General features: G+C 39.9%; 1 protein-coding gene across 2 annotated transcripts; it reads right to left on the reverse strand.

Annotated features, from left to right (window-relative positions):
* Positions 1–131: 131 nt before the first annotated feature.
* On the reverse strand, positions 132–24,042 carry LOC130179322 (cyclin-Y-like). 2 transcript variants are annotated; one of them, XM_056392224.1, is made up of 11 exons: positions 22,774–24,036; positions 7,928–8,002; positions 6,516–6,533; positions 6,209–6,243; positions 5,789–5,883; positions 5,664–5,699; positions 5,202–5,259; positions 4,839–4,958; positions 4,200–4,366; positions 3,740–3,902; positions 132–2,969 (listed from the first exon to the last, which is right to left on the reverse strand). In XM_056392224.1, the coding sequence occupies exons 1-11, from the start codon at positions 22,925–22,927 to the stop codon at positions 2,853–2,855; spliced, it is 1,038 nt and encodes a 345-aa protein (XP_056248199.1). In that variant the 5' UTR covers positions 22,928–24,036; the 3' UTR covers positions 132–2,852. The 2 variants fall into 2 exon arrangements, with proteins under 2 accessions (XP_056248199.1, XP_056248200.1); XM_056392225.1 differs by lacking the exon at positions 6,516–6,533 and having other exon boundaries at positions 22,774–24,042.
* Positions 24,043–25,118: the final 1,076 nt, after the last annotated feature.

Genomic DNA, 25,118 nt, shown 5'->3' on the forward strand with positions numbered 1-25,118 from the left:
ATTCAATTTAAGGTAATAATCTCATCACAAGACAATTAATTATTATTACTTCAGTAGACACAGAGAAGTATATAAAATAAAAATCTTTTTTAAAAATCCACAAATCACCTGTTAAAGACTGAGGATTAGTAGACAAGAGCATTTTTCTTTATTAAAAACACAAATCAACAAGTTCATAAATAATGTACACTTGACCTGTGTCAGTTTCTGAACTCTTTATACACTGTACAAAGTTCATTTGCAAAATAATTGTAGTGGGTGAGTTTTCAAATGACAAATGAGAAAAACAAAACCATGAAACCCTGATCAGTTACTTGAGAGTAGCAGTTAGTTTGAAATTAGATGCACAATGGAAACAGTTTCGATACTGTGAAATTCTTGGCTCAGCAGTCGGGGTTTATTGAATATACTGAGATTGAAAAGAGTGCAAATGCAATGGGGTGCACCTGTAGCTCACCTGGTTAAGCTCATACCATATCAAGGTTCAGTCTTTTTTTTTCCAGGGGCCTGGTTTCAAATGCAACCTGGGTTCTTTGCTGCATGTCATCCCCCCTCTCTCTCTCTCTTTCCTGTCAATCTCCACTATCCCTGTGAATAAAGGCAAAATGCCCAAAAAGAAATCTTTAAACGAGTACAAGTGCACTAAAATGATTTATAATTTTCAGATTTCTGTTTGGTTTGCATACCAAAATACCCAAAAGAATATCTCTGAAATGTAAAGGCAATTAATGTACATCTTTGTGCTAAAGCAACACCAACCCTTTTATTGACTCTGACCTTTTTTGAAAATTGGAGCATACACCATGGCTAATGCTTTAATTCAGGATAGATTGTTGCTGTTGGTCACGTCCTAGTGATTGTGGTGATCATACATGTGACAACTTCTTTACAGAGGACTTACAATGTGATAACACCCACATTTGTAGAGTTTTCTTTGGTTAAGGCTGCTGCTGAAAATATCATTTTGCTCCCTTTTCCTTAGCAAAGTATTAGTGTCCTGTTCTTTATGATAGCAATGTGAAGGCATCAGCCAGGAAATAGAAGAGTCTGGGGTAGCAGCCATTGAGCATGACACTTATGAGACTGGAGTGTGTTTTATTGAACATTTTCCAAATGTACTGTACTATGGATGTAATGGGTTATCTGGCTCTACAATACTGAATAAATAAAAACAAAGCAGTGCTACGTGGCCTCCTCGCATCCTCTATATGCACTAGCACCCCCTGCAGAGTGTGCTTGTCAGACCTGTTTACCCGGCTGTTGGCTGCGATTATTCTGTTGGTTTGAGGTTGAACTTTTAGTTTATTTAACTGTAAAATTGAGGTTTGGTGTTGGAGTTTGGTGCTAAATACATTTGTAAAGTGCAAAAATAACCCCACATCTGTTTCCAATAAGCAGCCCCAATTCTTACCTTCACATTGTGCCTTGTCAATTCAGTTCAGACATATTTTCTCACTTACATCTAATGGCCTCTGATCTTGCAGGTTGTTTTGGATTTATTTGAGATGTCTCTCTCTGACCATCACCGTTTTCACTGTAAAATGTTTTCATAGGAACTACTTTCTACTGATGGATAGTAAAAACATTCTACTCCAGTAAATACCATTAAGAATTTGGAATTTTGGGTGAACTGACCCTTTAAAATCATCAAACTCTGAATTGATAGTTTTTCTGTAATGCTCAAATGTCCACTAGATGTCAGCAGAGAGATGCACTCATTCTACTCAAAGCCTATGTGGGGCACTTACAATCCAACTTGGCTTGAGGAATATTCATGTTTTAGTATTAACTGCTGAAACCTCTTAACAAAGTGATGTTAAGATACAACCAAAACCTGATGAATAGTGAATGAGAACCTCAGTAAAAACATGCTCTAGTATATATTTCATCTTATACAGTATTGTGGTTGTAAGTGTTTGATTGTGCATGTCCCTGAAATAGGACTGTACTGGTCACACATTTATCTATGGGAAATCTAGCCGCTTTCATCTGCTGTTTGCTTCTCACTTATCATAATTTGTGTTTCAACCTTCAGTATAACTCAAATGAGGAGCATCAAAATCAGTTAACATACTAAAACAGACTACCTGAGTATCAAGAGGTACACTAGAAATACTGTAAACCTTAAATACAAAGATTTCCAGAGAAGAAAACTTGCTAACACTTTTATTATTCTAAGACCTGTCAAAAGGAAATAAATAATCGGTACAAATTCCAGTGCTATGCTACTGTTTTTGAAATTCTGCAGTTAGGGATCAGGCAGCTGCAACTGTTGAAAAGTGGAAATAATAAGGTAAAAATAAATAATATGCTTCGTTGAAAGGTTCCAGGGCCGTCTGAGAGGCGGGTTATGTCAACCAGATTAGTCAGACAAAACCAGAAAACTGAACAGAGTCTTTACATTAAGGCAGGTTCAAACTGCCATCTGAAGAAGTTTCAAGGCTCTGTCTAGTTTCAGGACGTCCTTCATGGTCCAGAGCTGGATTTTTCTCCATAGTTGATAGAACAACCAGGAACTCCTTTCTCTCTTTCATAGCTGCTTTGAGGCACTGTGAAGGCATCAGGTAAGGTTAGAAATCCCTCTGGAGTTCAGCTCATCTCCCAAAACTACAGATGTGGTTTCAGTTTCTTGCCTCTAGTTTGAAGGTGTGGGGTCCAGAGGCTGATTTCAGGTTTCAGTCACTGTTCCACTAAGATCCAGGTCTTGGCATTATCTGGGTATCCAAACCAAAGTTCTTGAACTCAGCACAGAACCGTGTAGAGTTTTTTTTGTTGTTTTTTTTTGTTTTTTTTCATGTGGTTAGTGTCTGTAGCCTGATGCAAGTGTTCAGTATATGGCAGTTTGTTAGTGGTTAGGAGAGAATTGCAGGAACCCATCTGATTCCACATAGATTGTCCATGCTGGCAGAGCGCTTCTTGGCAGCTCTCCGTATGTCTTTGTACTTGTCGTCACAAAGCCTGGAAATAGCCTGGAGAGGGGGCGTAGTAGTGGTTATTATTAACAAAATAAAAATGTTATAGTTATTTTTTCTTTGACAAACTGCATTCATGAAAGAATAGCTTGCTTGTGAGTAATCTTGTGTTCAACTATTAAAGGAGCTATTTGTAAGTTTTGCTATTGCTAGGCTACATAACCATCACTAGCATTAACGGCTGTTTACTTACCAGTCTGGGAGAAACATTAGGAGTTCAGCAGCAGACATTATTCCTGTTTCCAGAGGTGGAAAGCAACCCTTGTGTTCTGCATCTATTTCTATCATTTCGCCAATGAAGTTAGTATGCTAACTAGGTAGCCCCGGCCTAGTTGGGCCCATCTTGTCACTTTTCAATACTGAGATACTGTAGCGTCCAGTCTGCCCTGAAGAAGTAGCGCTGCTAAGAGGACGTATTATAACCTTTTGTATTATGAATGCAAAGATGGCTGAAGCTCTTGCAGCAACTGTAAACCACTGTTAATGCTAACGCTGGTTTATAGCAAAACTTACAAATAGATCCTTTACGGCCGCAATGTAACAACCTCATGACATTGTTTTGTATCCTTTAAAGCTTTTTTCAAGTCAGACCTTTCAAAACACATATAAACTTGAAATTATAGATTCAATTTTACTGGCAAATTACTAAATTATGGGAACATGTGGGAAAATTAAGAGTTTAAAGTGAAATTAAAAATAGGGGGACACAGATTTAAAAAAAGAGGTAAAAGACTGCTTGGATGTGCAGCTTAACAGAGGCCTCTGACCTCTAGTTTTTGGGCCTTGTCCCTGCTGAGCGGCTCCAGGGGGAAGCTAAGGTTGTTGGACTCCGAAAGCGACCGCAGGTCAAAGTAATACTTGGCGTAGACACTGGACGGCACGTTGATGTTGAACTGCAAGAGTTCCAGGAACTGCCGCTCCAATTCATTCCTGTTAAGAAAATAACATTTCTGCATCACCAGACTGAACTAATGACTTTCAAAATAAAATATATGTCCCCTTAAACTCACAAACCCCAGTGTAGATACAGAATCTCACAAGTCTGTGCTCTTTAATTACAGAAGCTAAGTATTGTTGAGCCTTTGAGGCTCAAACTTGTAAGAGATCATCTTCATCATGATTCCTTCTGTTCATATTAAACTAATTCCAAATCTAACCCTAAACTTGCTGTTTAATATTAATGTTATAAAGGTAAAAGCTGCCATTCGTCTTAGTACAAATACTCACATGTCCTCCACAGTGATATCCTTGAGGATCTGGCAGTAGTCGACGTTCCACACAGCCTGGTCATCCCAGACCTTGGAGGCCAGCAGGATAGCACCCAGAACAATCCTCTTCCAGTTCCCCGGACAGATGTCAATCTCTGCATAGGTCAGGAGCCTCTCCAGGTAGACCTGCACAGCAACACGAATAAGATATGAGACATCACTGAAAACTGGGCATGGAAGTAGGGCAAAAGACAATGATTCAAATAGACAAAAAAACACCAAAGATATTTTCAAAAGCTAAAGGTTACAAGTCTGGAAGCTTTATCATCGTGACTTAACAAGTCCTCAACAAGGTGGGCGTTCTAATCTGTCTAAGTAATTTATATTCATGCTCTGCTCCGTGTTGTCAGGAGGTATATATTCTTTTTTTCCTCTATGACATCTTACATTCATCAGTGGTCTCTGAGTCCCACCAACACACAGAGATAACGTGGGAGTTCGGATGCACAGCCACATCACCAATTTATACACATCCCTGGCTTGTCTCAGTGCATCAGGGTGCAATTTCCCCCCAAGGCCTAAACAGAAACTGTCTGAACTGGATGAACGCATGGTTCAAAAAACATAATAGGAGGATGAAGGAGGTTAAAAATCTTACCAGTGTGACGATGGCACACTCAGCAGTGAGCTGAGCAGCGCTGAACAACGTCCTGACGAACCGGTAGATCTGCTTCTGCTCTGGGTCGTGCTGGTTGTAGTCCAGTGGCACCTCGGATTTCTGGAAGAAGGGAGGAGAGAGGTTAAAGAGAGGAAGGGAAGATGTGGTGGGCCAGGAGAGGAGGAGGGGAGGAAATTGGTAGGGTTGAAGGAGGAAAGGGACATTTGGAAACAGAGGAGATGCAAAAGAAGATAAACGAAAAAATACAGTAAAAGGGGGATGAGAGCCCTCAGGAGCAAGAAAAAAGACAAGAAAAGGGATGGAAGGTGGGAGCAGAGAAGGATAAAAAATCGGAAATCTTACTGAGAGAGGGTGAAGCTTTTCATCAAATATTTCCAGCAGCATTCCTCCATCTGTGTCCCTAGAATGAGGCAACACAGTCACATGGTTGATTTATCTCTACACTAAGTTAAGACTACAATTATTGCTTCCAGAGATTATACAGGGTCAGTAGCATAAGTAGCAGTAGCACAGATGTAGCACAGATGGCGTAAATTGGTGGATAAAGTGTAAAATCCACTACTTTGAAAGGATTTTTAAATACAAATAAAATACAAACACAAAAAGACACGCCTACATAAAACAGAATACTGTACATAGACAAAACTACTGAACATTAAGTCACTAAATTCACATTTTCTTTGACCCTAAAGTCCACATTTATGTATCATTATGTGCATCAATCCAAAACCAGGCTGCAGTTTAAAAGTTTACCAAAAAAAACCCATTATTGACTAAGTACGGAAAATGACTGAGAGTTCTCACCTGTTTTTTATATGGTAGTAAATTGCCAGTGCTACACTGTAAAGAGAAAACAAATAACTGTTTATATGAACAGGGAAATCGGACAGATGAACCATTTCTCTTTTATTGTGCTGTCATGTTCTAACCATTTGATGGTGTATTTGAGGTTGGGCTGGCTGACTGTGTTGTCGTCTAGGAAGATGGTGGAGCAGGAGCTGTATTTCCGCCTCAACGTTCCGTGCTACAGACACACACACACACACACACACACACACACACACACACACACACACACACACACACACACACAGTGAGGGTTATTAGAGTGTACATGTTTTTGTCTGACCCACATAAAACCCGACAGGGTATCATGCACAGGGGAAACGAGAATCAACGACATGAGACCTAAAAATGTGACAGCTTATATTTTCAGCTTGCTTTGTCCACAACGTGTGGTTCATTCAAAATCACACAAACGCCAGCTGATTTTTACTTAAAGCAACAATTAACTGATAAACACCATGGATTAGATTTGTGGAGGGAAACAGAAATGATTGCACACTCACATTATTGATGAAGAGGCTCTTTCGCTTGTCTTGCACTAAAGAAAGAACGGGAGGTTTGTCAATGAATTTAATTACTTCTGCGTTGAGAGCAGCAGAAAGACACGTACAAGAAAACCCAGCAGGTATCAACCAGAAGCAAAAACACACTTCACAATGTTAATTGAGACTCACAAAAAAAAAGCCTTTTGTTAAAACAGCTGAGCAGTGACAGAAAAAGAGTTCGAGCAGAAATAAACATTGAGAGTTTAAAAGAAAAGCTGCTGTCACACCACTAGAGGGAGACAAAGTCACACTCACGACTACTCACCATTCCTGTAAGGCACCTCTGAAAAAAGAGGAACCAAAAAAACTTATTCCATTTGCAGCAGTCGTTGATTCTCATAAAGTGACAACAGCAGAATACATTTCAAATGTGCTGCAATAAAGCAGTAGTTATTAACCTTTGCTCAATTCATACATCATATACACACACATCATTTTAGGCTGATGCACAATATTAAGATAACCCCAAATTCTAATCAAGGTAACATGGAGTAAGCGTTTGCTTATTTGCTACATATTCAGGTATGATTGTGTCTCCCTTGTTTGTGAATTGTGAAGTTATTCCCTCACATTTTTGCTTTTTCTCTTGTAAACTACTCTAGAGCTTTGGCTCTTTGGGACTATAAAGACTAACTTCAAAATGAAACCATTTCAGGCATGAACATCAGTCTTTGGTTTAACTGCTCACAACTCAACTTGTGATGAGGTGTCACAAGAAGCTGCTCCACTATGAAGGAAACCAGCGAATTAAAGGATACGGCTGGTTTTATATGACGATCATGAAAACAACCAAACCCAGTAAATTGACCTTCCAAACTTTATTTACTCAGGCACATATCAGGCTGTGAGTATACAGACAATATTTGCTAGTAGGATTAATTTACTGTTGGTTCGTTGTCTTCAGGGGATTTGTTGATTAAAAAAAAAAAAAGGCTAAAATAACCTCTGCTTTATCCCTTAAAGCCATGAAGGGGGGGTGGGGGGGTGGATTACCAACATGTGACTTTTTTTCCTCCAAAACTAAATGACAACCAACAATAATCACAAAAAATGTCATGTTCATTCATTTATTGTCCGACTTTTTGATTCCCTCTTTTGTTTGTTCGCAGTGACTCAACAACCATCTCATGGCACAAACAGATTCTCTGGGTGACAAAGTCCATAATCCTGGGCAAAAATCACAGTGATGCAACACAATATCTAACATCCATATGTGTAAAATGCAAAAGATTTAATTTAACCATTCATCAGATGCAGTTTTCCCCTACTTCAACATCACAAAGCCAGTACTGTCCTGCTGTTTGTTGCCCTGGCCTTTAAGACAGATGATGATCTCATGCTGTGGTGATTATAGCTCTTAGAAACATGTTAATAATTCCTTTTTTTCACAGAAGGCAATGACTTTCCCAGCCCTATGCTGGAGCTCTTAGTCAGATGCTTCAGGCCGTTGCATAAATTTCTTGCAGCTCTGAGATCAGCGTTCCTACATACTTACTACATCTCGGTCATTGTTCAGTGTGATGATGCACACTGAAAACTGGAGTGTAGCATGCCGAACTAAGGCACATGTCTCTTCCTCAGACTAACTATGACTTTTCAATCACATGCTCATTAAAAAGACAACTGCAAAAAAAAAATTGATACATCAATCAAATCCTTTGAAATGAAGCTACTTACCATCGTTCTGGGATTTGCTGAGGAATATGGTGCTGGCCCGCGGATGGTCCGACGGATTGTACTCCATGTTCAACTCTGTGGAAACACAAAGCGTATATGTTACTTTTTGTGAGTAATGTGGAGACAAATTCCAGCTGCTGGCGTCTTAAATGTTCCTTCAATGCAAGTACAGCAATAGAAAATGTTTACACAGGGCAACATAGCACAATTTTTGCTGCCCCAGCACAGCGCAAAGCGACCGTGTTCTGTAGAGGGTTGTTGGGATTGTTGATCAGTAGAAGAAACTTTCTGATTTTGAAGTGACTTGTAAAAAAAATAGCTTCATCTGATTTCAGGAGTCATAAAACGATCATAAAAAAACAATGTAATAAATGTGAGATGTTTTCCTGTAGTGACTGTTCTATGTTCTGTCTACAGAATCAGGATTATTGAAGTTTTAATGATGAACATTTGAGGTTCAAGTCACAATCTTTCTCTGTGGGGATTATCTTCTATTGTTCCATTGTTTCCCCCCGTGTGTGGCTCTAAGCTTATTTTTTGTTCCTCTGTGCTCACAAACACATCCAGGCATGATTCATGCTCCCATCCAGAGCTAATCTGGACTGCATCATGGCCTGAGGACATGAGCCATAGACGCGTCTCTGTGTCTGCATCTTATAAGGCGTGAGGGAAGACTCCCAAAATATGTGCCTTCATCATATATGCCAAAATGCTTTGTTCCCTTGTTTCCTCGTAAATAACAGCAGCTACTTTGATAACAGAGGTTAATATGAAAATCTCTCCTTAGTTATTCGCCCTTTTTCACAGCCAGCACTCAAACAAAACATGGTGTTTTAAAATCATGCTATGTGATCAGAACATTGATGGATTCTACCCGCATTATATCAAGTTTTCCACTGAGATCAGACTGAACGAGCAGCATCATTATAAACCACAGAAGAGCCTCAGTATTTTTGCACTCGTATCCCAAACTTTGCACTTCCAAGATGAAATCCATCGAGTGCGATATTTTCAAAGCAGCATTTAAAAACGCCCGGCATGCAGTCTGCACTGTCAAACGTTCTGACTCCTATGATATGACTGCGACAGACCCAGATCAAGATCGAGGCTGTTTGATTACAATGTCGATGCTGGAGGAGCAGCACAACTGATCATCTGTCTCCGTGGAAGCAGCTGCTGCAGGACGACTGGCTGCGGGGAACTGAAATGAGAATAACACTGCTGTTTGCTGACAGAAGTATGATAACAATCCTATCCAGAAAAATATACTGGTTTTCTAACAGGCTTCTCTTTTTAATCACCAGACCACCCTGCAGGCTCTATCCACATTTCCAGATCTGCAAAAGTAACACAGTTCAGGACTTTCAGGGTGCACAAAACTCACTTGAGTCATGATAATAATTTCAAAACTTCTCGTTTTTCAAACTCTGCTCCCACCCAGAATCCGCAGTACATCCAAACCTGTTCCCCCTCCTGCTGGTTTCAGAAACACAAACTCTACATCTGATTAGTTCTGGCTGAATGCCTCCGCAGCCCACCAGGCTGAATGCACTGAGCTTGGATTAGGCTTGTGTCAGGTTAACACCTTATGCAACAGTAATCAGGAGTATCACTGCATCCGGGGCTAATTTCAACACATTCACAAATTAGAGCTTTAACAGTGGCTGAGCTGGTTTTCGGTGCGTGACACCACTGACCTCATGGGGTCGAGAATATAAACAGAAGGGATTTCCTACTGACTGACCAATGAAGCAATCATGGAAGTCCATAACTAAATTTATCCAGTGAATGCAAATTAAAGATACTGATTGATAAAATCAGCAGTCTAGTGGATTATATCTGCTGTGGTCACAAAACATGTCTTTGCTCTACGGGTAGATGTTGTATGATGACAGACAAGCTTCATGTACTTTTTTTTAATGGCCAGTAATCACAGAAAACCCTTTTCCAATCAGAGTCTGTTTATATTGTGGGTTATTTTTGATGATAATAACCAGGATACATTAAATGACATGTAAAATAAACACATTCCACCTGCACCTGTGACGCCCCTCCCATTGTCTTGGAGGTTGTCCTGGCAATTGGTCGACATGTGAGGGTCGTCAGCTGATGCAGTTCACCTGGGCCTTCCAGAGAACAACAAAAGCTGGCCCATCTGGTCACTTGTCCTCACACTCCCAATTGCTGACATCCATTTATTTTGGTGTCATCTTTTGCCTTTGCTCATACAACACCTCCACAGCACATATACCACTTATTTGTCTTATGTTTTAGTTATGATAAAATGTTTGTTTTTAGTGTGATCACCCTTCTTGTCATATTCACTGAGCCAGTTTGTGACAAATGGGTGCCTCAGGGAGGCGAGAGAACCAGAACCGAGCTCCAACATGGTTTTAAAAACACACACAAACAGGGCCCAGGTGTGCCAGGTTTTCTAATAAGCCCGGGTACTGACAACCCTTCGCCAAACCCACCTCTAGTACCTGCAAAGGAGAAAGCCACACACAGGAAGCAACAGGTGCAGAGGGTCGTCACATTAGCCATGTTAACACACAGCAGTACAGTATTTTTTCTTTTCTCTACATATTGCTTCTAGAACAATGATATTGTTCAGGAAGAAATTTGACTGATTTAAGGACAGATTTTACACACTGAGGAATTTGTCTGTGCAGATAAATTGTTTATAATGCATGCACAAACACACACACACACACACACACACACACACACACACACACACACACACACTGTCCTGTCATCATGGAATCATTTCTGACAGATGTCACTAATGTGTCAAATATGTGACACATGTCAAACAAGAGCCAAGAGTCTAAGTCTGCCAGTGACACACTGACTTGGCTTTTCACTTCAGTCTACAACAGAGAATAACTACGAAGCATGTGTTTTTCATGTACCTTTGGGTCAGGTTTGTCAGTCTTTGCTCCCCCTCGTTGCACTGCGCCAGAGTCAGCAGTATCAAAACACATTTCCCCTCCCAGAAGTCTCAGAAATACAACTGATTAGTTCTGAAAGCCTAAGCAGCCCAGCAGTCAAATATATGACACATGACATGTGTCAGACAGGAGTCAAGAGTCAGTCTAAGTCTGTCAGTCACACACTCACTTCACTTTTCGCTTCAGTCTACAATAGAATATAACTGTGAAGCCTGTGTCTTTCTGGAAAAACAAATGAAAGAACCTAAAGGCAAGAAGTTTATTATTTAGAACTTTTTTTTTTTTTTTCAGGGTTAGTCACCAGAAACATTTGTACCCACAAGATTTTGTTTTTTAACACAAAATCAACAGTTTTTAATCCATTGAAAAAATGCATCTTTCATTTACAGTACATCTGTCAATTTAATGTCATGTTTGGAGGCACTGCAAGAAAAAGTTATACCTTAACAAACCTAACCTTCTGTATCGATTGTTTTTAAAAAATTGGTTTAATGTATGTAAACTCTTCAAATAGTTTGAAAGGTTCTGGCCTCGTCTTACATTCTCTGAAAGGCATTTTGGACTCAACTGATTGATTAAAGCATTTCTGAATAAATCTGACTGGACCTGACCTACTATAGGCCAACCTGCTGGAACTCCCAGCGTGCACAGCAGCTGGTGTCGAGTGTTGATACCGATACGTGATATTCACCACCTCAAGTAAACTTTAAAGAAGACTCGCAGCCGGCATCTGTGTGGTGAAACAGGAGAACCTCGGCTAACCTATCAGCTGGAAAGCTTACTTGTCTGCCTTACTGCTCTTACATAATGAATTAACAACAGGCGCACCCTGCTCTTAGCAGTTCTATCCATAATTGCACTATGGTGTTTCCAACTGAGTAGTTTTTTTCCCCCTATACTGTACATGTGTCTTTCTGTTTTGGCTCAAGCAGAATATGACAAGCAGCACACAGGCCTGCTGATTACATTTGCAATATTGTGCCGTATGTGGTTTGGATTCTGCGTCTGCTTCTTTCAAGCATCTTGCTGTGTCAGTATCTAAGCAGTAAGTAACAGCATCTGCTTAAATATGGCAGTCTCAGCAACACTACGCTGCTATCACTTACCACAATCCGTTTTGTTTTTAGGATACGTCACTCCTGTCCATTCCTCCACCTTCAGGGTTTTGTTATATTTTCACATTAGGAAAATTGAAGCTTACACTATAGAGGACAATAAAGCCAATATTTTCTGCAACAGCCCAAAGGGTCAGATGGGACAGAGACCTACAGGCCAAAAAAAATGTTACTTCTCCCAGACAAGACTAAAACCTTCCTTTATTATGCAATGATTTTAATTTCACAACTGAATCTGCCTTAGCTTATTGATTAAGTCACCATCTTTCCAAGCACAAACAAACCAAGGCTAGCTTAAGACACCAAACTAGCAGAGATGCTAAGTGGAAGGCTAGCTGGTGAAGAAAATGGACCTAGCATCTTAAAACCAGATATTTTTGTTCAGGAAACAAAAATGAATATTGGAAACAAAACACTAAATTGTTCTGTGTGCCGAATGTGTAAGCGGCTAACTGTTACCTAACATATTAACCGTAACATCTTCATTAGCATTATGTTTCCGAAGCTCTTCCTGTTGCTTCCTCTTGTGTTAAACCTCTACATTAGCTTGTTAGCACAATGGTCTTTTAAGTTTCAAGCTAGCCTTTCTGGGTTAGATAACTATTATAGTAACAGTTTGATTAGAAATGCTGTGAAGTAGGCTACTATACATTTTTTTCTAAATTTAGTTATGGTTCTTTGTTGTATTGTAGTCATTAGGCTTCACCAACTGGGATTAGCCGCCACAAGAGCAGCTCAGCCTCTGCAAACAGTTTGACTTACATCTATGATGTGAATGTCATCCCAGTGTTATTGTTGGAGTCTGTGGTAGCATGAGCCCGGACTCGCTCCCATACAGTCAGTGAACATGTTCACTGTTCAGTCATGCGTGCTAATCTCTGCTGGTTTCATCTTAGAGGACAGTTTGGATTACTCTGAAATGAGCTACATGTGAATATCTGAAGCCAAATGTAAGTTAAGTGGAAAAAATCACTTTGGAAAATGAGTACCAGTAACATATTTCAACCACAATATGAGTGAGTTTCTGAATGATACGACCTGAACTCTAGATTACAATAAACTGTTTATTTATTCAGAAAATGATAAACAACAGTATATAACAAGTTCATGATTTTTCTTTTTTCATGGGGTTGATATGTTTATCCTGATTAATTAAACAACAACCAGTTAAAGACTTCTTCTTTCATTGGTTGATGTAGCTGGTTGATCGTTCATGCCTGATGCTAGTGTTCAACATTTGCTCCATCTTCATTATCATGTCCCTGTCAAACAACAGGAGAACGTTATCTTAACTCTTAACCCCCCTTATACTGTTTCAACACACACACACACACACACACACACACACACACACACACACACACACGCACACACACACACACACACACACACACACACACACACACACACACACACTGACCATTGGCTAGAGTGGCTGTGGACTAGGCTAAACAAACAGAAATGACCTGTACACACATGCACACTGGCCCATATTCCTGGAAGAGAAAGTTCCCTGGGAAAGCACTTACCATACGCTTATGCTACAAACACACACACACACACACACAAACACACACCACACCACTAATACTACTGTTGCCACTGCCCCTATTGTAAATATTACTCCCACTACTATGACAACTGCTACTAATAGTGCTGTTAGCACAACTGCTGTGGTATTAATTCTGCAACAACTGTAACCTAAATGCATTCTGGGGATAAAAAATCCATCACAACCTGCTTATAAAGAAGCTGCTTTATTTTACATTTCATTTCAATATCAGAGATGTACTGTATATTCCATCAAACTGTGAACCCTATATGGTTTTATCATTGCACTCCTACTAATGATACTATGTTGATCACATTGCTGTTATTCCACAAGACCCTGATGACCTACAGAAAACATCTCGTTTCTAAACCTGCAGCGAACATAATCAATTGATTGATCATCTACATTGCGTTAATTATTCCATCTCCCTGCTGGAAACGTCTTTGTTATACCAAACACAACCAATCGATTATGGTTAATAGCAAATGCAGGGTTGGTGAGAGATTAATCAGGCAGTGTGTGTCTGCAGGAGCCTCAGGTTTAAAAGCGTAAAAACAATCTAATTTTCCTTTTCTGTGATTGAATCAAACCAAACCACTCGAGTGTGTTATAACTTTTTTTTTTTCTTCTACCTCTCCAGTCTCTTCTTTTTTGTATATCAGGGATAAACAGACTTGAAGCGATATTTCCATCTGCTTTTATCATTTAAGACAATAAGCATCAGTGAAACAGTGGAAACAGTCATTCCAGTTTTGTGTCATCTTTATTCAGAGCGAAGAGTGACAGCGGCAGAGAGTTACGAAAATATCGACAAAAAACAACCGACAAATTGCTTAAGCGCTTCAATTTCTTTTGATCTGGATAGAATAAAGTGGGGAATGACGGTAAATATAGATATATTACACATCAGCCATTTAGGAAGATGTGAGTACTGCATGAGAGCACCGAATCACTGGGCATCCAACCAGCGTTTGAACCTGGTTGGGAGGGAGGATCACAAGGCCAAGTCAGATGATGCATATTCAGCTGCATCGACCTGGTAGTGGTTTTGGTTTTGATAGGTTTTGCAACGGGAGCTGACACTGTCCTGCAAGATTGAGTCCTCATTCGCGTGAATCAGCCTTTTAAGTGTTTTCTGCCTTCGACAGCTCAAAGCCAACACGCCTTTCTGAAGTGGTAATTAGGTGTGGAGTAAATTAGTCTCATTACTAGTCAATAAATCAAACAAGGACCCTCTCCTGTGAATACCCTGACCCTGAGAGGAATAATTTATTATCAACAAAGGGGGGGAAAAAATGAAAGAACAAGTCACAATGTTCAGGTTTTTCATTACATTTCCCACTCTAACCTTTAATAGAGTTGTTTCCCTCCCTGCCAACATGTTGAGCTGAGCCAGTCATCTGTCCCTGGTGAAACACATGACTGCCGCTGCTGCTGTTTTAAAAATAGTAATGGGATTTGATGTGGCTTTAGACAGTGGAAACAATTGGATGTTTTGTGCTACTTCAGCATAACCGCGTTATATGACTTCATTCTCGCTGGGCCAAACTTTCAAACACCTATCGAGGCTGAGAAATGACACTGTTAGAGAGAAGTGTGATTAGATTTCTGGGGTACTGTGTAGCCTGAATGAGACAATGAATGAGGGTTGTGTATGTTTATGTACATTTCAAGCATGAGGATGTTTTTATATTGTCATGACAACAGATGCTTCCTCCTTCTGTCTTCTCTGTTGTGTATTCTACCTTCCACACCTGCCAGCAGCTGACTTTCCCGCCTGCTCGCGGTTCCTCACCTGCCCACCAGTTAACCTCAGTGTTTCCTGCCCTAACCCGTCACCTGACCAGTCACCTGTCTACACACCTGCTCCCTATTAGACATCGGGGCAAGAATATTTTCTCCCCAAACCCACATTTACTCGTTTGCCAGATATGTTGCTGCCTGTTTTTAACCGATGCCTGACTTTGCTCCTTTTTAATTTGTTTGCAGATTCTGCCAAAAACCTGTTATATGCTCTACTGCCTCGCCTTTGAGGCCTGTTTTCTGAGTCTGAAACCAGTGTCTTTCCTTGGCCTCTACTACAGAAATTTTAAAGGTTTCTGAAAGCAAAACATTAAAAAAAAAAACTATTTTACAATTACTGCAACAGAACAAATCTTTCCAAGTTCCATCCAACATAGTAAACATCCCTATTCAAAGTGATTGAAAATGTAGAACAGAGAAAAGGAGGCACAAAGGTGCAATTATCTGACTATTGATGACAGTGTAAAGGACAGTCTATCTTTAGTAAAACCTCAAAATGAGGCATTTTATAGAAGCATCCGACTGAGGTGAGAGAACAAAGTGAAAGCAAAGAGGTTGATAACTACAAGTTATCGGTTTATATTTGTTCCACAGCCTAGCAACTCTTAATCTATGATGTAAAAACCAAAGACAGACTAATTGTAGATATCACACTATTACTTCTCAAGTGCACTCAACCCAGTTCAGAGGGGCATAAATAATGACTTCAGTTAAAAAACAAGATATCCATCATTTGGAAATAGTACATGTACCTACAAATCAAAAACAAATGTTGCAGCATTTTAAAAGCACTGTAAGTAACACCAGCCTTTATATGACAAAACTTCTAAACTAACAAAAAAACATCACAACACAGTCTGTGAAGATTCTCAGTCATCCAGGTCATGGTTATCCAAGAAGAGCTGAATCGAGGGCAACTTGAAAACTTTTTACGTCAGTTCTGAAGAACTGAAAAAACCTCTTGGCCTCAGTTCTGAAGAGGCCTGTTGGATGAGAGGCGAAATGCCTTCAAGTATCTACACCCAAGTCCAGTTGCCCTCGATTTAACTCTTCTTGGATATTGCAGCACAGGGTTCACCAAACCACCCACATTTCGCTCTAAAACACCAAAGAAGCCAGTTTTTGCTTCCACCCCACCATACACTGTACCTAAATATAAGCCTGTCAGCTGACGCACGATGCCTTACAGAAACAACAGTCATCTTAAGAGAGAAACACAGTGGGCTTTGTCAAAGAAAGGCAGATCATATGACGGCTTTGTCTCTCTTTCTCTCCCTCTCCATCCATCTTCCACCTCCAGGGAAGGCAGTCATTGGCACTGGTGGTGTGAATTTCTCCTTTACCACAGTGTGTTGTATATGCCAATAAAAAGTTTACATTTTAGTTTCAAACAGTGTTTACATATAGGAAAACAGAGTGGAAATGTGCAATAACCCTGGAACAGTCCATCAATATTATGTATAATAATAATGTATGCAGTTGTTTCTTCAAGAGACTATATGACTATTGAAAGACGAAGTAATACATTGTTATCTTACAAAATAAAAGCAGAATTAATAAATAGGCTAATAAAACACATGTCTGTTCAGTTAAACACACTCTGGGATTTTGCTGCAACAGCTGTATTTGGTCTGGTATGACCAGTAGCTTACGGTGGCTAATGTTAGCTAATGTTAAACTTTCATACTCAATATTAGCAAACTCCAGATAGGTATTAGTGTGTAAATGACATTCCTGAGTCAGCAAAAGTTACATAGGCCTGTTTTAACTGATCATAATTAGTGACATAACTGATAAACAAAACTTCTGACAGCTTCGCCAAAGCATAACTAACTTCAATCTGGTTGCTATCTGGTGTGGTCCTTGTACTAAAAAGACTTGGTGGTGAGGCTACACTGTTCTTTGCCTCACACTGTGCCTTTAAAGAACTTGACTACAAAGATATTTTCTGACTCTGTATCTTATACTTATTGACACGCTACCCCAATGTTTGGTGCAGGGACATTGGTCTGATAGAGAGCTAGTGACCAATGCTGTGGCCATGAGAAATACAATTTCACATAATCTTTACATAAGTACTTCACCCCCCAATAGCTCTAAAGGATGATTTCCAAAACAACTGCGCCTGTCAATGAAAATATGAGAGCCATGCAAAACAGCAAAACCGTCGTTCTACCAAACTAAGCTCTTTCCTGAAACTCTAGCCAGCGGTTTAGCTGGACAGGCTTCAAGGCCCTGGGTCAGTGAGATGATGGTGTTATGTAGGGAAGTGATTATGTGCTCTTAAAGACAGGGAATGCTGGGAGGTCATTTTGAGACTCCAAGACTAAAATCCTCCAATAGCCCACACAGACAACTGTCTGTCATGTTACACTGACATAATCAAACTGAATGTCCAAGGATGATGTTATGGTTAATATTTCCTAGCATGCAAAACACATCTTCAATATCAACATAATACAGACACACATAACATATTTTACTCACTTGGATTTTAAAAGGTTTATCTATTAAAGGTTTACTTATGAATGGCTTAAATATCACAGCAGCTTTCTGATGGCATTTCCATGCAGGGAGATCAACAACTTTCAAATTCTCCAGTCTTTCCAGGTTTTCCATGACTCCTTGAACCTTGTAATCCTTTTTATATGTGACAGCTTGTCCAAACAAGAATTAATAATTCCCTACTAAGCAGCTTGTAAGACTGCAATCAAACCCAAGGCAGTACTTTCAGTACTCTACATCCCCACACAACCTTTGTACAACAGCAAACTATTTTCCACTTCCTGTCATTTTCTCCTGGTAACAGGAGAAAATAACTTTTTGGTCACGTGTTACTTGTCGTGTTCGTGTGGCTTAATGAAGACAACATTAGTGCATTTTTAAGAGCATGAAAAATGTGACAAAAACTGAACGAACCCGGGAAACAAATGTTAAACTGGATTACTTTATTAGGTTTGGAAGTTCATTATAGTGAATGAAATGTTTATCTACATGCATCATGGCTCAATACTTAACATTAGCACTGCTGCTAACAGCAAGAATACCATTTCTTTGTTTCCAGACCTCGGGAATTCAAATCAGTTTAGTAACGTCCTTATTAATAGCTGTTTGGTTTGGCTGGAAAGACAATCAATCACAGCTGTTAGGAATGAGGACATCATCTTCCTGAGCTAAAGCCAGAAAAACAATGACAAAAAAATATACCAAAAAACTGCCACAATAGTGGACGAAATCAACGCAGTGTTACAGGTAGTTTGTATGTCAATTTAGAGTCATAAAAACTCTTAAATCTGCATAATCAATTCATTTCACTGACATGAGAAGCATTAGGTTACCTGCTTCTGGCTAACTAGCTTCAATGTCATGGCGTCAGCAGGACGGATGCGTTGCTGAACAATGAATGGTTAACTAAAGTGCTTTTGTTGCCTAAACATAACCACAGGACAATTCCTGGTCTCTCGTGTGACCGTCATGCACTTTGTGCGCATAAGAATTAGTTGATCAACAGAACATGAATGAACATTTAAATTAGCAAATGTGAAGATTTTCTGCTGTGTTCTGTTTTATGTCACTGTAAATTGAATATGTCTTGCAGTAAACAAAACACCTATTGGAAAAGCATTTTTCACTTTTTTTCAAGGGGTTTTTGGGAAACCAGATCCACTGAGAGCGATTCTAGGAGCAACTAGCTCTTTATCTTCTGCCAGTAAGTATGAAAAAAAGGCTGTCCTTTTTGGAATGGTAACTGCTGAGAAGTTAATTCTACGAATGTGAAAGCTTGAGAGAAAAAGATTTTACAGTGGAGATAGGGGAGGTATGTTTGATAAGATCTGGGACCCTGTACTGATATCATTTCAGGCTAAGAGTTAAAGTGCTGAGTCCAATGTAAAGCACATGCTATGTATGTTGTTTCCCTTTTTTCTCTCAAATTGTACTGTAATATGTATTTATAATTTGGTCTTTTTAAAGAAACACTACTTCGTCGCCTTGGACTCTGAGAAATTTTGATGCATTTTGTTTTTCACTAATGAAGAACATTTTGTAAACGTAAAAAGTAGTACTTACAATTAATTACTTAATAACCTGTGTCTTAAAGTAATTAAGGACCTATGCCATTGCTGTGGCCATGACACTGCAGTGCTTCTCTGTGGCCGAAACTTGCTACCAATAAATGGGTTGAATGCAGAGCTCATTGCGGGTATGTGCAAAATTTAAATGGGCTCCAAATCTAATTGTATTGCATCACAGTGCACTTTAACTTTGATGTTACCAACTTTTTATTGCACAAAAAGCCGGCCCTTTCAATCAGGAACAGATGATGTCTTTGAAAGCAGCGCGTCACAGTTTAAATTGAGGTGTTAATGCTCGGCAATCATATCCCCCTAGAGGTTTCTCCTATCTGCTCCGACACAGCCTCACAGCTGCCTCTCGGGGCTTTTCTTTTTCTTTTCTGACGGTGCAGATCCTAATGAAGCCCGCTAATCTCCATCATACTGTCTGTGAACTCGTAACAGAGCCAACACATTAGACACGCTTCGGTTTCAATCACCGCACCACTGAGACAGACGGCCCCTCAGCACGAGTTGTCTTTAGCCCCGTCAAGTAGCGCCGGCTCAGTGTCAATCATCTGACTTTGAATCTTCTTCATGTCACTTTTTTTTTAATCTCCTCTGTTAGGACAGCATCTGGCTCTAGACTCATGCATCCAAAAACATTTTTTTCAGAAGAAGAAAACATTCATTGATATGACGCCAGCCCTGCCATTGAAACTGCAGCCACAATAACAGCATAACCATCGCCACCGTAATACAAAGCACTCCGGTTAATAGCCTCCAGAATGTGAGAGGCATATACCCCTCAAGAGGAAATGACATCTCTGATCAATGGACAGCAGGTCTTTCACCCTGCTGACTCTGTGCAATCAAAGGCACTCATTTTGAGAGTATAGTGGCGACTGGAAGGCTTCCTACAGCAAAGAGCACCAGCTACCATCAATCCTAATGGTGTATTCATGTGTGATTTGTACTGCAGGATGACTTCTTTCTCTACTAATAAAGACTGTAAGTACAGTAGAGACCCATGAAGCCTTCTGTTTTGAGATTATTATCTGTGACTGGGGCGGATTTTGTTTTCTCACCCAACTGCAAGACAGTTCGACAATCACGCCCGTGTGATGCAGCACCTGGACAGCTCTTAAGAGGTTTGAAAGGAGGCTGCTGGGTTTGGGCTTCTCTCTCAAGCTCTCCACTTAAGATGCCTTTAGCAACACCATGTCTGCCTTCAAGGAAAGACTGGTCAAAATATTTGAACTAGATGAAAGATTTTGGTCATCAGACGTCCGGATCTTAAATGATCAGAGAAGCAAACGTTAGCTGCAGGTCGGCTCGCAGCCCCTCCAACACCTCTTGTGTCCGCTGAACAGACTCTGAGAAACAGTGATTTTTAACCTGAAACTGCTTTATTCAGTGTTTTATTTATTCACCTGGTAGATGTCTTTCTGCAGGACGGAAATTCGGCTCCCAGTGAAAACCTCCTGAACAGTTGACAATGAAGGAGTATAGCTGACTGGAATGATGACAACAACTCCCATGATCCCACACTACTTCACAACATCGTCGTGACCCGTCTTTTGTTATTGTTTTGATTGAAAGACGCCTAGCAGCAGAAAATTACATAATGTGCATTTAAAAGAGTAAATAATAATAACTTGAAAAACTTTTAAGAGTTTACTAAAGCAAAATGTGATAAATGTCATTTAGATATTACTGTGGTTTCTGTACCGTTTTCTTCAGGTTCGTCTTGTTAATGTGCATTTGTGACAATCTTGATTAAGTTTTCATTGTAAGTTATTATGTTTTTTTTGTTTTTAAATGTAGAATTATTTTAATTATTTTCTGTGTTTGGCTTGTTTTGTTTTTTCTGCTTTATTGATATAGTGCGATTGCTAATAATTGTTTGTTTTATTTGTTGTTTTTGTGTGTGGACCCCAGGAAGACGAGAGACCACTGTGTGGAAGCTAATGGGGATCCAAATAAAGAAATAAAGAAATCAGCAAATGTAAAATGTGTGTATCTTTAGTATATCCACAGTGCAGCTTTAAACCAGCCCTTTTTAAGACTGATGAGTCAACTGATGTGGCAACCCACTGATTAGCAAACCTTAAAAATGGACGCTTACACTGCATCACTGGTGTGATAATGTCCAACTTCCTAGAGCCAGTAACAACCACTATTTGAGGCTACTGTAAATGTCATTGTGTGTTATTAGCGACATACACTCTTAAGACTAAGCGTCTAAGACTGAACGGGTGTATATATCAATACTGTTACAAAAACTGTGTAATAATTACTGGCCTTGTAAACACGCAGGCAGACTCTCTGATGATGGAAAACCAAATCCGAAACCATGTCGACCTCTGAAAGAGTCTGGAAAACATTTTCTGAAAAAACTGGGTCTTGTACAGTTTCCGAGAAAATCCATTTATATGTAATGCCTGGCTGTTAGCTGAAAATAGGCAACCCATTTAGTAGGCACTTTCCAGTGTGAATGGGTCAATTGTAATGCATATTAGCATGTGTCAATGGAGGGGGCTGTATTCCATAGTTGCAGTTTCTTTCATGCACAGGCTGAAAACAAAGACACGGCACAAAGGAGTCTGCCCTCATGAACAGGATGTTGTCTGCAGCTACATATCTCTCTGCAAGGACACATGGGAGAAAAAAATGCACACATGACTTATCCATGTGCCCGGCTGCACTGGGTGCTGATACATTTTCTGCCAGCCACTCAATATTACAGACTGACAGGTGATTGTGAGCAGAGGCAGTATCTGTTTTTCCAGGATACGAGAAAAGTGCAGATTTCATAGAAATCATTGAAGAGGTCAACAGTGATAATCCAAGATTACACGTGGTGGTAATATCTCATAGAGGCCCTGTTATGAATGATCTCTTATGCCCTTCCAGTTTAAAGTGACACCAGGCCATAATATTAGGACTATATCTTTTAATATACGCTTAGGTATTCAATATCATGTTTAAGTTGTTTGCTCTTTTGCTGTTCTCATTATTTCATAGTGCTCTATTACATATATAATGCTGGCCTCTGGATTTGATGAGCTTCTGTGCTCATTTCATGTTTTGATGAATTGAAGACAATTTCCAAAATGATATGGTGCTTGGAAACATTAAACACATCACTAGAAATCTCTCTAAAAGCCTATTTCTGTTGTGTTTTCTTTGAAAAGCCCAGAATGGTTCAATTATGATATTGTTTGTTTGGATTTTTCCAGTATTACCCCTATTAGACCACCATACAACTTTATCACCAGGTATGCTCTCTCATCATCCTCACACTTCATGGTGGCAGTTGTCTTTTTTTTCCCTTTCTTTTTTTTATTTTTTATTTATTTATTTTTACCGTCGACGTTCTCCCTGTCGCTGATGTGCTGAAGGTTGCATCCCGTCTCTTCCCTGCTCAGCTCCGACTCCTGGTGGTACGACTCCAGCCTGGAGTGGGCATTTCTGCGGAGCTTGGGGCTGGCAGACACGCAGCAAGAGGTCGTGCTCCCCATCTCGCCCCCTTTATCGACCCCCGGAGGAAGGCTTGTGTGCTATCAATCCTTTCCGCTGAAACAGGAGCTTGATACGACGGGTCACCAACCCCACCGAGCCGGTCACCATAGATCACCACCACCAGTGCGCATAGGGTGCATCCGTATAGCAGCGCCCATGGATCCTGTCAGCGGTCGGTGGGTGTCCGCGGAGAGAGGCTGTCACTCGGGATGAAAATGTCACTTCTACCGGTAGCAGCTGATGTGCATAACTGAGCGTCCTGCCGCCGCTGACTCAGGCATCATCATCATCATCATCATCATCATCAAACAAGACGCATCCTGCTCCGGGCAGAGATGAGCGGCGACGGCCGGGCGCACAGCGATATGAGGATCGGTGTTGTGGCTGGCTGTCAGGGCGATAGACCGTTAGGGAGGGCTGCGAATCCCGAGAAAAAGGTTCCGGTTCAAGTGGGTGGATACAAATGAGAGAGCAGAAAAATAGAGGGGCGGTGACAGAGATGATTTAATGATTTGTTGCCAATGTGTATAGATTATTTAAGATATTAGAAGATTATTAATAATAGTCTATTTCTCCACATTTGGCCTTTCTGTTAGTTTCTCATTAGAAGGTATAATTATATTCATTTTGAAATAATTTTTTTTATTTGCCATGTTAAATAAATGAATAATCTATACTTGTATACTGCATTTCAATACAATGTAAATTTAATCTCTATTTGTGTGTTCAATTTGAGAATCTAATGGATAAATAATGAAATATTCCATCATGAGAATATTAAAGGGTCCCTCAGTATCAGATTCAGGATTAGGTTTACAGTAGGGTCAGGTTTTTATAGAGTTAATTCATCTATTTATTAGAAATTGTGTGAGAACAATTTAATGGTTCCTCATGAGATGGAAGGAGTCAAAATCTCAGATCTGTCAACTGCTGATCTACACAATTGTAGCTATTACATGGACCAACGTTGCAAAACTCACAAACATTGTAAGACTCAACGCAGCAAGAGGTCAAACTTCAAGGGTCAGATGGATAAACCACAATAAGACACAAGACAACACAAAGGAAAGAAGTCAGACAGGAGCTGGTTTGTTGTTAAAGCCAAGCAGAAACTTGTTTCTTCTAGTGTTGCACAGTTTTAAGTTTCCATTGTAGCGCTTTCAGAAGCACTAGACTCAACCATCTTGAACCAACTTGTGGGAAATTGTTTTAAAGCATTTGATTCAGTTAAAATGGTGCCATCTGCTGGTCAACCTATAGTAATGCATTTGTATGGATTTATCAAACGCAAGACAAAACCCCATTGAATAAAAGAGGGAAAATATAAATGAACTCTGATAAAAAAAAATATCAAGGATGACAGTAAATTATATTATAAAAAGAAAAACTGACCACGTTTAAATTGTTTCTGTGGCTCTGCTTTTAAGTATTCTGACAGATTGAGAAGAAAGTCTCATATTCAAAACCCTAACTGTGCAATGTAAGCCTCATAATGAACATGCTTTCTACCAACTCATACACACTGAAAAGAATTTTTGACATGAGTGTAATAGTTCACACTTGCTTGCCTTCTTTTTGTGCACAAGGATTTAAAAAGTAGGACAATATCCAGCATGGTGCACATCAGGGCTGACAGCATAATATGTTGTTTAAGAGCTTCCAGTTTTGCACAACATGAATAGTTAAACATGGTGACACCTAGGGAGATTACTACAGTGTTAATATTAAGATCACATGAAACAAATCAGCAGCTGCAACAAGCTCTATTTAGTTCCTCTTCCAAACTTTCTGCCATTTTTGTTGCCATTCGCTGAGAGCCTGCAGCTGACCTTACATCCTGATATACTGCCCCCACCATTCATTTGCTTAGTTGCATTTTGTTCACACCGTGTTAAATAGTGAGAATGCACAAAAGGAGCAGAGGACACGAAGGGGTAGCCATCATGCACATGCACAATGCTGACTTCAGAGCAAGTATATCTGCAAACGGGTTCTAAAGGGACTCAGTATGCTTTAAACAAACTATGTCATACGAAACACCTGCTGTCATTACCTCTTGGCTTAGTCTCTGTCTATGAATGTTGTAACATTTGCACGTCTGCACAGTCTCAATGCAATGAACTGTGCAAACAGGGATCATGGCATACACTTCAACTCAGTTCAATGCGTTTGTATAGCGCCAAATCATAA

The sequence above is a fragment of the Seriola aureovittata genome, chromosome 12 (assembly GCF_021018895.1).
Source record: "Seriola aureovittata isolate HTS-2021-v1 ecotype China chromosome 12, ASM2101889v1, whole genome shotgun sequence".
In the NCBI taxonomy this organism is placed as follows: domain Eukaryota; kingdom Metazoa; phylum Chordata; class Actinopteri; order Carangiformes; family Carangidae; genus Seriola; species Seriola aureovittata.

Excerpts from the sequence above, each read along its gene's own strand:
- LOC130179322 (XM_056392224.1), bottom strand. The coding sequence starts at position 22,927 with ATGGGGAGCACGACCTCTTGCTGCGTGTCTGCCAGCCCCAAGCTCCGC. Across the intron at positions 8,003-22,773 it reads CGACAGGGAGAACGTCGACG|AGTTGAACATGGAGTACAAT; the intron begins GTAAAAATAAAT and ends GTGTTTCCACAG. Across the intron at positions 5,700-5,788 it reads CTCAAATACACCATCAAATG|TGTAGCACTGGCAATTTACT; the intron begins GTTAGAACATGA and ends TTCTCTTTACAG.